Consider the following 11,572-nt stretch of genomic DNA (forward strand, 5'->3'; position numbering starts at 1 on the left):
ATACCTCGAGACTTCTTTAATATTAGACATCGCTCACCAGCTGTTGACAAATAGATGACTGACATGGGGCACTGTTTTTAAGCCACTATTGTAACAAAACAATTCAGAAGATATAGAAATTCCGTTAAATGTCTACATTTGTTTTGCCATGTTTATTCTATTACAGACATCTTAATGCATACTTAAATTATGTGAGCTAAACATAAAACATTTTCCTTTTAAGTATAATTTGTAGAAAGTACTAATGTTGCTACAATATATATATATATATATATATATATATATATATATATATATATATACACACACCTATATAAAACATGTAATTTATTTGAAATACTGTAGAATTGCATTAATTCCTATGGAGGACTGCTCCTACTGAGGAGTGCCAATATGGCCGACCACTGGCTTCAAAGCCTTTCATTGGCCAATACATAGCGTCAGTCATCCAGGGTTTAGATACATCATTGGTTATAATCCTGAACCTAGAGCAAACTAGAAGGCGGTGATGTTATCTTGCTTGAAGAATGTTAAATTACAAAAATGCAATAATTAAGCATGTTTATTAACAATCTTTTAGAATGAAGTTCAATTTAACACAAATCTTGAAAACAAATTACATAGGAAAACCGAACAAACACTTCACGTTACAGAAAGTAGATCTGAGCTATTTTAACAGAAACATAACAATATATATATAGGTAGGTGCTGAACATTTGTTCATATAAACCAATACAGATTAACGTAATCTGCAATCTCATTTATTGTTCTAGGATGAGTTTCACAAAGAGCCTCTCATGGATGAGGTAAACCTGTGCCGTGCTTCTTGAGTGCAATATAAAGAAAAATCCAGATTCTCCACCCTCCTCCGGAAGTGTGCACTTGTACACTTCCCGTCAAAATGGGCCTAAAACTGTCATCTTGTCAACTTCCTCCAGAGATGGACACCTTTTAGCTAGAGGCTGTGTCTTCACCTGAATGTTCCTGTGAGACAACAAATCATACAGCTCAGTAATCGTCCAGGTAAACATGTAACGTACACAGCAAATAACTGCACAGAAATGTTGGTTGAATAATGTAAAGAATAGATATCCGCGATCTATCCCCTCCATGATCCTACTTTTTCAAACCTGTGACTTACATTATTTGGTAATAGGGACTATATAAAAGAGCAGTCGGCCCCCACCCTTGTTTCTACACTTATGATAAAGAAGCATAGACAAGTCAAGTGAGATGATTCTGATGAGATTCAACAGGATTCTGGTGCTTTACCATAAACTTCAGATAGTGACGGAGGCTGCTGCAGTGTTGGTTCTTTGCTTCGTCCTCATCGACATAGATGACTTGACACAGGTCGCAGAAGTAGCCAATGACAGGTTTAATGAATTCTCTTCCTGTGACAAACACATTAGAAAGCATAGTACTGTACTTCATAAAGACAATGCCTCTTTACTACGGTTCATTGCTGCACAACTTGATAGTGTTTTCAAAGCAAACAAATGAAAATAGCTGTTTCAGTGATGAAGTCTACAAAGGTACTTTTGTTATTTTTCTTGAAAGGAGACATGGCAAGTAGCCTTGGGTGCCAGTCTTATTGTGCTCTCTTGCCTACTCCTTATAGAATTGTCATGCCATGGAGTTGACAAGAGCACAAACAGATCTGGGACCAGGCTATAGAAAGAGACAACAGATCTGAGACCAGGCTATAGAAAGAGAACAGATCTGGGACCAGGCTATAGAAAGAGACAACAGATCTGAGACCAGGCTATAGAAAGAGACAACAGATCTGAGACCAGGCTATAGAAAGAGACAACAGATCTGAGACCAGGCTATAGAAAGAGACAACCAATCTGGGACCAGGCTATAGAAAGAGAACAGATCTGAGACCAAGCTACCATGAGTGCAGTGAGGCTATGAATCACATCCAAACACTTACCCACTGGGTTGTTGGCCTGAAACGATGACTCCATACCAGTCTTTATGGAATCTGGTCTCGTTTCCACATTATCCTCCATCTTGGTTTCTGCATTATCCTCGTTGCTACAGGCCTGCTTCTCTTCCTCAGCAGCAGGGACAGGGGCATCCTTTTGGTCTTCACCGTTGGAGGATTTGTCAATATTCCCTTCAGACGCTCCTCTGTCCTCCTTGTCACAGTGTTGGGCTGGCTCGGAGCATACTTGTCGTGCCGTCTTCTCTTTTGTTTCCTCGTCCTTCTCTTTTGTCTCGTCGTCCTTCTCTTTTGTCTTGTCGTCCTTAGCCGCTGACTTTGAGTGACTGCTGGTCCGTCCACTCCTTATCCTGCTACTGCTTCTAGTACTCATGTGATCCTTCTTCCGATCACTTTTAGAATCAGATTCAGGTTTCCACCTGACAAAATAAGATCATTCCTTTTTAGTCCAGACTTATAGAAAGTTTAGAAACGTTTACCTTAAGATAGATAGGCAGAAATCACTGCACGTAAAATATGATCAGACGGGGGATATTTTCTATCAGAAGAGACAGAGAAACATCAATTATCAGTGGCTCCCACACGGGATGGGACGGAGTGTGTTATACGTTTGTTTAGCAGAGCAGACACCAACCCTGTTGTTAGTCTTTTGTATTTCTGAGACCGCAGGACGATCAACTTCTGGCCGTATAATTTACAGCCATCATAACGCAGCTCTCTTAAAGCCTTTGTCGCATCTGAAGACCTCTCCATCTCAATGAAGCCCTGAGAGATAGAGGAGAGAGGAGAGAGACCAGGGTTACTGGAAACAACAAATGTGATCAGACTTGTAGTACATCATTAGGATCGACTCCATTTTAGATTTCCTTCTGTGAGGAACATACCTCTTCACCATTGCGAAGGAGGAAATAGCGATGCACTCTCCCGAAGCCTTTAACAATCTTCAGGAAGTCACTATCTGTATAGAAGCCTCTGGGAAGGTTTTTGACGTAGATCACTCTACCAAGTGTCTGATCACGTCCTGAGGGCTGAAATAAAAATATATTTTACAGGTGTGGTTGTAACAACCTTATTGACAATAGTTAACTAAAGCGGCAATGAACCGACTCAACCAAGATCGTATATATGGTGTTGAACTGATATATTGGATATATATATTAGAAGGTTGAATTAACAATTCTAAACAGATGACCAGTACTGACTCACAGAACACATCAGAAACAATAATACAAATATATATATATATATATATACACACACATTTGCTCACCTTGCTCTTGGATCTGCTCTTGATCTCATCTGTTGACTGGTTATCTGCAATGTAAGATAAACATACAATCAATGACCTTCATAACAATGTTACTCTTTCTCTAAAAATGCTGAAGTTTAAATGGAACCTATGGTCGAGTTGCTAGGTGTTGAGTAATAAGTCACCTTGGTTATCAACCGAGGAATCCTCCTCCAGCTCATCCAATGTAATAAGATTCTCAAGGTCCTCTGGGAAATCAGGCTGAGGGGAACAAACATCAAAACATAACATTTAGGATTTACTGAAACACACAACACGTATTAAACATGGCACCTTGTATTTTACACTTTTGGAACTATGTTACTTGTCTTTTTTCAATTTGACTTATTAAATAGATGAACTACATGTTAAAGACCTGACAGATTATGTATAGATGAACTACATGTTAAAGACCTGACAGATTATGTATAGATGAACTACATGTTAAAGACCTGACAGATTATGTATAGATGAACTACATGTTAAAGACCTGACAGATTATGTATAGATGAACTACATGTTAAAGACCTGACAGATTATGTATAGATGAACTACATGTTAAAGACCTGACAGATTATGTATAGATGAACTACATGTTAAAGACCTGACAGATTATGTATAGATGAACTACATGTTAAAGACCTGACAGATTATGTATAGATGAACTACATGTTAAAGACCTGACATATTATGTATAGATGAACTACATGTTAAAGACCTGACAGATTATGTATAGATGAACTACATGTTAAAGACCTGACAGATTATGTATAGATGAACTACATGTTAAAGACCTGACAGATTATGTATAGATGAACTACATGTTAAAGACCTGACATATTATGTATAGATGAGCTACATGTTAAAGACCTGACAGATTATGTATAGATGAACTACATGTTAAAGACCTGACAGATTATGTATAGATGAACTACATGTTAAAGACCTGACAGATTATGTATAGATGAACTACATGTTAAAGACCTGACAGATTATGTATAGATTAACTACATGTTAAAGACCTGACAGATTATGTATAGATGAACTACATGTTAAAGACCTGACAGATTATGTATAGATGAACTACATGTTAAAGACCTGACAGATTATGTATAGATTAACTACATGTTAAAGACCTGACAGATTATGTATAGATGAACTAACTACATGTTAAAGACCGGCATATACTTTACCTCATCATCAACGTATGAAATATCTCCTTTCTGGTCTTCACCATCCATCTCTTTCCCCTGTTCTGACCCGGTAGCTGAGAGCTCTTTCCCCTGTTCTGACCCGGTCGCTGAGAGCTCTTTCCCCTGTTCTGACCCGGTCGCTGAGAGCTCTTTCCCCTGTTCTGACCCGGTCGCTGAGAGCTCTTTCCCCTGTTCTGACCCAGTAGCTGAGAGCTCTTTCCCCTGTTCTGACCCGGTTGCTGAGAGCTCTTTCCCCTGTTCTGACCTGGGAGCTGAGAGCTCTTTCCCCTGTTCTGACCCAGTAGCTGAGAGCTCTTTCCCCTGTTCTGACCCGGTCGCTGAGAGCTCTTTCCCCTGTTCTGACCCGGGAGCTGAGAGCTCTTTCCCCTGTTCTGACCCGGGAGCTGAGAGCTCTTTCCCCTGTTCTGACCCAGTAGCTGAGAGCTCTTTCCCCTGTTCTGACCCGGGAGCTGAGAGCTCTTTCCCCTGTTCTGACCCGGGAGCTGAGAGCTCTTTCCCCTGTTCTGACCCAGTAGCTGAGAGCTCTTTCCGCTGTTCTGACACGGGAGCTGAGAGCTCTTTCCCCTGTTCTGACCCGGTAGCTGAGAGCTCTTTCCCCTGTTCTGACCCGGTCGCTGAGAGCTCTTTCCCCTGTTCTGACCCGGTCGCTGAGAGCTCTTTCCCCTGTTTTGACCCGGGAGCTGAGAGCTCTTTCCCCTGTTCTGTCCTGGGAGCTGAGAGCTCTTTCCCCTGTTCTGACCCGGTCGCTGAGAGCTCTTTCCCCTGTTCTGACCCGGTCGCTGAGAGCTCTTCTGTAGGAGCATCATCTACAGTCCCAGAAGTTGCTTTCTGCCTGGGCTCACATAGATCTTTAAACTCCTGGATCAAGTCCTCAGCACTCTCCTGCAGTTCCTCTTGTTCCTCTCCCTCCCCCACCTCTCCCTCCTCTCCCATGTCAGAGTTCTCCTCCCCATCCTCCCCATACACGGCCATCCCCTCAATGTCACTGTCCATATCACAGGCCTCCATGGCTCCATCCTCCTGGCTGTCGTGGGTCGCAGTTTCTTGCTTGCTCTGGTCAATCGTGTCAACAGCCTTTTTGGACTTCTCCATCACAGTGGAGGACTGGGACGGGGTCTTATTCTTGGTGGGAGGTTGTGAGCGAGTGGATGTGGAAATGGGGGATACCTTCTCACTGGACACCCGCTCTTTAGTATGGGAGCGAAGGCTTCTGGGGGACCGACTGGAGCTCTGTTTGCTGGGGGACTTTGGCCTGTTTTTACCCCCACAGTTTGATTTCGCCTGTTCTTTGTGACGGTCGCTATCCCTCTCTCTACTCCTCCTCCTCTTTGAGGAGATTGGGGAATCTCTCCTGGGGCTGAGGGACCGCCTTCTGGGGCTTGGGGTTCTCTTTCTCTTAGATCTGTCTTCAGACTTCCTGTCTTCAGACTTCCTGTCTGAAGACTTCCTGTCTGAAGACTTCCTGTCCCTGTCTGAAGACTTCCTGTCTGAAGACTTCCTGTTCCTGTCTGAAGACTTCCTGTCTGAAGACTTCCTGTCCCTGTCTGAAGACTTCCTGTCTGAAGACTTCCTGTCCCTGTCTGAAGACTTCCTGTCCCTGTCTGAAGACTTCCTGTCTGAAGACTTCCTGTTCCTGTCTGAAGACTTCCTGTCTGAAGACTTCCTCTCAGATATGGTCCTGCATGATGTGATGGAGGGAAAAAAAAGGTTTACAGACAACACTTTTATTTCCATGTTTTCTGGCTTGTAAAGAGTCTAAATGAACTATTTCTCCTTTAACTCAGTGGTTATAACAGTGACACTGTTCTGGCGGTCTGAACTCAGAAGCCATAATCAATGCATGTTCGCATGCAAAACAAAAGGTAATGGCAGGGGACGCATCAACTTACCGAAGTGTATTATACTCTGACGAAAAGGCCACTTTAATATGTATCTCATCTATTTTCAAGTGTTTGGATGTATGGTGTCCAACCAGCTTCTGTGCATCCAGTGCATTAGTCATTTCCACAAATGCCTAAGAGGACAGAATACACTGTAAGCAAATTGTAGTATACTATAACAAAGACCCCCAAAAAGTTCAAATGCTGTTTAATACCTGCGTAGGTAAGAATAGAGAGTGCTCCACAGGTCCAAATCCTTCAGCGACGGCCAGTAACTCTCTCTTCCACGCGGCAGACTCTTTACCAGGAGGCACTGGGGAAAAACTCAACACCCGGGAACTCTATACGGACGTAAATGGATTTATTTAACTCAATGAATAATACTGTGTGTGTGTGTGTGTGTGTGTGTGTGGTTGTTTTAGGAAAAATCCTCAATTACCCTTTCAAACAAATGTAAACAAAAAAATGGTGTCAATTCATCTTGTAAAAATGTACCTGTAGGAAGTTAAATGTTGACGAGACAGAGAAGGTGACTTGTCCTCCTTTCACCGTCACTGGGTTACTGAGGTAGTATTTCACAATATCGGCTGCCTGGTCAGTTGAGCCCATCTCCACAAAAGCCTGAAAATGCAGTGTTACAAGAACCATAAAAACATTATTACTAGAATGGATATCCCTATTGTAGTCAATGAGGCCATGATGGGTGGTCGATTCTACTTCTATACTTACAACATGATGACGATAAGATTTTCTCAATTATTATTCAGTCAATGCAAGACTTTTGACCCATTTCAGAGGAATTGAAAAGACATATATTACGTATTGTAATAGATGGCAGGATGAATAGGCTACTAGTCTTCTTACCAAAGCAGGGAACATGATGACTTTCACGACTTCCCCAAACGGATTAATCAGGTCCTTCAAACCATCTTCGTTGAGACACCGGGCGGTAAATTTGGCACAAACCACTTTGCCACTCCCCTGGAGAATTAAGGCAAGTAAACAGACAATGTGAAGAAAAAAAAATGAAAAAAGGGGGGAAACCTAGATAGTAATAAACCAGAAGAACAACAATACCTTTGTCACCTTCGTCTTAGTGTCTACGTTTTTTCTAGAGCCGCTACTTGACGGTTTACCTACAGGACAATATAGAAGGTAAGTTACTGGCACGTTAATATGTTACATGGATAAATCAGACATATACCGGCAAAGCAAATAGTCCTGTGTGGCTCAGTTTGTTCGTGCATGACGCTACCAACTCCAGAGTTGTGGGGCGGTAGCCTAGCGGTTAGAGCGTTGGACTAGTAACCGAAAGGTTGCAAAGATCGAATCCCTGAGCTGACAAGGTACAAATCTGTCGTTCTGCCCCCTGAACAAGGCAGTTAACCCACTGTTCCTCGGCCGTCATTGAAAATAAGAATTTGTTCTTAACTGACTTGCCTCGTTAAATAAAGGTAAATTTAAAAAATAAATCTAAAATTCGAAAATGCTTGATAAAAGTGTCTGATAAAATGGTATATACAGGAAGTATTCACACCCCTTGACTTAATCCACATTGTTGTGTTTCAGCCTGAAGATAAATTGGATTAAAATGAGATTTTGTGTCACTGGCCTCTATTATGTTCTGAGAAATGTTAACAAATTAATGAAAAGCTGAAATGCCAATATGCCATCAACCACTTTGTTATGGAAAGCTTAAAATGTCTTTAATAAGTCACAAGTTGCAAGGACTCATTCTGTGTCCTATAGTAGCGTTTAATATGATTTTCTCTGTACCCCACACACGTAAGGTCCCTCAGTCGAGCAGTGAATTTCACAGATTCAACCACAAAGACCAGAGAGGTTTTCCAATGCCTCACAAAGAAGGACACGTATTGGTAGATGGGTAAATATAAAATAAAGCAGACATCGAATATCGCTTTGAGCATGCATGGAGAAGTTATTAATTACACTTTGGATGGTGTATCTATCAATACACCCAGTCACTACAAAGATACAGGTGTCCTTCCTAACTCAGTTTCCGTAGAGGAAGGAAACCACTCAGGGATTTCACCATGAGGCCAATGGTAACTTTAAAACAGTTACAGAGTTTAATGGCTGTGATTGGAGAAAACTGAGGATCAACAACTTTGTAGTTAAGCCACAATACTTGTCAGTTGTACAACTGAATGCCTTCAACTGAAATGTGTCTTCCGCATTTAACCCAAACCCCTCTGCATCAGAGAGGTACGGGGGGGCTGCCTTAAATCAACATCCAGGTCTTTGGCACCCGGGGAACAGTGGGTTAACTGCCTTGCTCAGGGGCAGAACGACAGACCTTGGCCCAACGCTCTACCCACTAGTCTACCTACTAACCTAAATGACAGAGTGAAAAGAAGGAAGCTTGTACGGAATAAATATATTCCAAACATGCATCCTGTTTACAATAAAGTAAAACTGCTAAAAAGGTGGCCAAAAAAATGTACTTTGTGTCCTGAATACAAAGCATTATGTTTGGGGCATCTCCAACACAACACCTCACTGAGTACCACTCTTAATATTTTCAAGCATGGTGGTGGCTGCATCATGTTATGGGTATGTTCATCATCGACAAGTACTAGGGAGTTTTTTTTAGGATAAAAAGAAACAGAATAGAGCAAAACGCAGGCAAAATCCCAAAATTCATTTGCAACAATTTCAAAAAACATGTTTTTACTTCATCATTATGGGGTACTGTGGGTAGATGGGCGAGAGAAAACAACATATATTTAATCCATTTTGAATTCAGGCTGTAACACAACAAAATGTTGAATAAGTCAAGGGGTATGAATACTTTCTGAAGGTACTGTATTATTTATAGACAAGCTAATGAAGTTAGTTTACCTAAGTAGTTAATAGACCTATGGGAAGGTCCACCAGTCTTCTCTTCAACCCTTGGTCTGTCTGTGTGGTCATCACCACTAAAGGGATTAAAAGGCCTGTAGTTAGGATCTATTCTACATTAATACCAAGCCCACACACACAGACAGACAGAGAGATATGCTCTTACCTTCTGGCGGTCTGCATCCGGCAATCCCATTCAGGATACCTAAAAACATAGGCCCAAGACGAAGAGATAGAATGATAAAAAAAAAAAAAAAAAAAATCAAAGCTGGACAACTTAGGAACTTAATCGATTTAAGCTAGGCCTATTACAATATCAATAATGACAGTAAGAGTTTGAAACGTCATCAAATGTATTGGTCACATACACATATTTAGCAGATATAGCAAAATGCTTGTGTCATGCTGTTGAGTGGAGAACTGGAAAAACACATTGAGTATGTGATTACTCACATTTGAAGAAGTGTGAGCTGTCCGTCTGCATGTTGAGTTCCATTGACGTGTGTGAACCAGCACTGCAACAACAACAAAAAGGACACAAAAAAAAAAATCTCACTGATTGTTCATATTTAAGATGAGGCTGTCTTCTAACATACGTAGCAGTAACTGTATATTATTAGTGACACAAATAGGCTTAAGATTCATACACTGTTGACCCTTTCACACACACATGAACCTACCTGAGACCCAGATAATGCAGATTCAACAGAAATAAGAGGAGTAAGCTACTTACCTTTTCAGAGAGCACAGTAATATCGCAGAGAGAGCACGAATAAGGAAACGTTTGGGGGATTTCTCCGTGGAAGTCAAGAGCAGCCTTCTTGGTGGGAGTTTTGCCAGAGGTGGCCATCTTGATTGTGACAACTGGGACATCTTTGTCTGGGCGTGGTCTGTAGTCTGTAGCTGGTGGTGGTGGGTACCTGTAATCTACTGCTGGTTGGGATGAGTTGGGGGGTTTCCAGGTGTTGCTGCTTCCTCCTTGGGCCGTGTTGTAAGTGGACATAGGAGTTTGGTAACTTCTGGGAGTTTCTTTACCATAGTGGTAGTCCACAACTCTGACAGGCACAGGTTCTAGGCGAGAGCGTGTGTACTGCATCGGGTTGCCATGACGATCTAGTTGCCAGGGCTCAGCCTGTTCTGTGGGAAGGAGTTGGGAAGGGGGAAGAGCGGGGTTTGGGTAGTCTAATGGCTGAGAACGACTCTGGTCACGCTGCTCCCACGCACGGCCTGGAGGAGGGGTAGCAGTGGGGGGGCGAGATGTGGCAGCAGGGGGGTAAGAGGTCATAGCTGGATATGGTGGTTGCTGTGTCGCCCTCTTCTTTCTGATCTCCAGGAGCAGACGTGGTAGGTTCTCCACAGTGATGAGCTCCTCAGGCATCTCGGCTAGTAGAGACAAGTCTTTGGGCTCAAGCCCACAGCTGCTCAGGAGGGTCAGAGTTTGGTCTGACCGGCTTAGAGAGGAAGAGTAAGGGTCTGACCGGCTTAGGGAGGAGTAAGGGTCTGACTGGCTTAGTGAGAAGGAGTAAGGGGACTCGGTGGCAGCGGAGGCTCTGGATGAGGAGGATGGGTAGGATGGTATTGTGGAATGAGACGGAGCCTCCTGGGACGATCTACAAACATTGTGACTGTGGTCTCCAGGGTGCAGGTGATCTGGAGAGTCGAAAGCGCTGGCTCTTAGATCTTTAGCTGGTGGTGGTCGTCTGTAGGAGTAGTTGTGAGACATGCTGGAACGTAAACGTATCAAATCTCTGTAGAGAAAGTTGCCAGTGAAGAGATGAGGGATCAAAGAAGCAATCTAGTAGAATATGGATTTAATATCAGGAAACTTGGGGGCGGGATCTATCTTGACTTTAGCTGATTCCTTGTAGGTGTGACATGCTGGCGATAACCAGCAGGCCTAGCCCGAACCGTCATGCAGATCTAGCTAACGTCACTGGCAAATGCTGTCTGAACGTTAGTTAGTTCTGACATGGAGCCAAACCATAGGCCTGAAAGGGTTGCTCATGCAAGTGATAAAAATTACATAGATAGCTAGATAGATATTGTAGACCATCGAAATACCAAAAAGTTATAAATAGCATACATTTACAAAAACGAAACTGACACTAGCTGAACTAGCAAAGCTAACGTTGACTTAAGCAAGCTAACTTCCTCTCGCGTTAGCTCGATAACTAGCCATCATACAAACCAGCAATTTTTTGAAAGATGAAGATAATTAGTGAATAGATATAAAGACTTGACATAAATATCGGTATACAACTTTGGTCATTGTGTCTTACCGTAACCTGTAGCTAGCGCGCTTCACCGGCGTCTAAACCGGAACCGGAAGTGAAAGGTAAACTACAAAGTCGATTGCGGTTTGTTTACTATATGAAAACAG

At 42.4% G+C, this 11,572-nt stretch overlaps 1 protein-coding gene across 2 annotated transcripts; it reads right to left on the bottom strand.

Moving 5' to 3' along the window:
* Positions 1–546: 546 nt before the first annotated feature.
* LOC110489210 (uncharacterized) lies at positions 547–11,550 on the bottom strand. 2 transcript variants are annotated; one of them, XM_090198845.1, is made up of 18 exons: positions 11,472–11,550; positions 9,926–10,940; positions 9,646–9,707; positions 9,359–9,397; positions 9,193–9,269; positions 7,408–7,466; positions 7,195–7,311; positions 6,826–6,951; positions 6,546–6,671; positions 6,340–6,464; positions 4,430–6,128; positions 3,383–3,458; positions 3,219–3,262; positions 2,833–2,976; positions 2,583–2,713; positions 1,937–2,367; positions 1,273–1,394; positions 547–984 (listed from the first exon to the last, which is right to left on the bottom strand). In XM_090198845.1, exons 2-18 carry the CDS (start codon positions 10,913–10,915, stop codon positions 952–954), a joined length of 4,401 nt encoding a protein of 1,466 aa, XP_090054971.1. In that variant the 5' UTR covers positions 10,916–10,940; positions 11,472–11,550; the 3' UTR covers positions 547–951. The 2 variants fall into 2 exon arrangements, with proteins under 2 accessions (XP_090054971.1, XP_090054972.1); XM_090198846.1 differs by lacking the exon at positions 9,926–10,940 and having other exon boundaries at positions 11,472–11,536.
* Positions 11,551–11,572: the final 22 nt, after the last annotated feature.

The sequence above is a fragment of the Oncorhynchus mykiss genome, chromosome 14, assembly GCF_057628025.1.
Source record: "Oncorhynchus mykiss isolate SJ-2025 chromosome 14, ASM5762802v1, whole genome shotgun sequence".
NCBI lineage: Eukaryota > Metazoa > Chordata > Actinopteri > Salmoniformes > Salmonidae > Oncorhynchus > Oncorhynchus mykiss.

What these genes read in the sequence shown, in the direction of transcription:
- LOC110489210 (XM_090198845.1), bottom strand. Translation starts at nt 10,915, where the DNA reads ATGTCTCACAACTACTCCTACAGACGACCACCACCAGCTAAAGATCTA. An exon ending in TAGGTCTATTAACTACTTAG is followed by an intron (nt 7,467 to 9,192) that starts GTAAACTAACTT and finishes ATTGTCCTGTAG; the next exon opens with GTAAACCGTCAAGTAGCGGC. An exon ending in CTAAGACGAAGGTGACAAAG is followed by an intron (nt 7,312 to 7,407) that starts GTATTGTTGTTC and finishes TTAATTCTCCAG; the next exon opens with GGGAGTGGCAAAGTGGTTTG.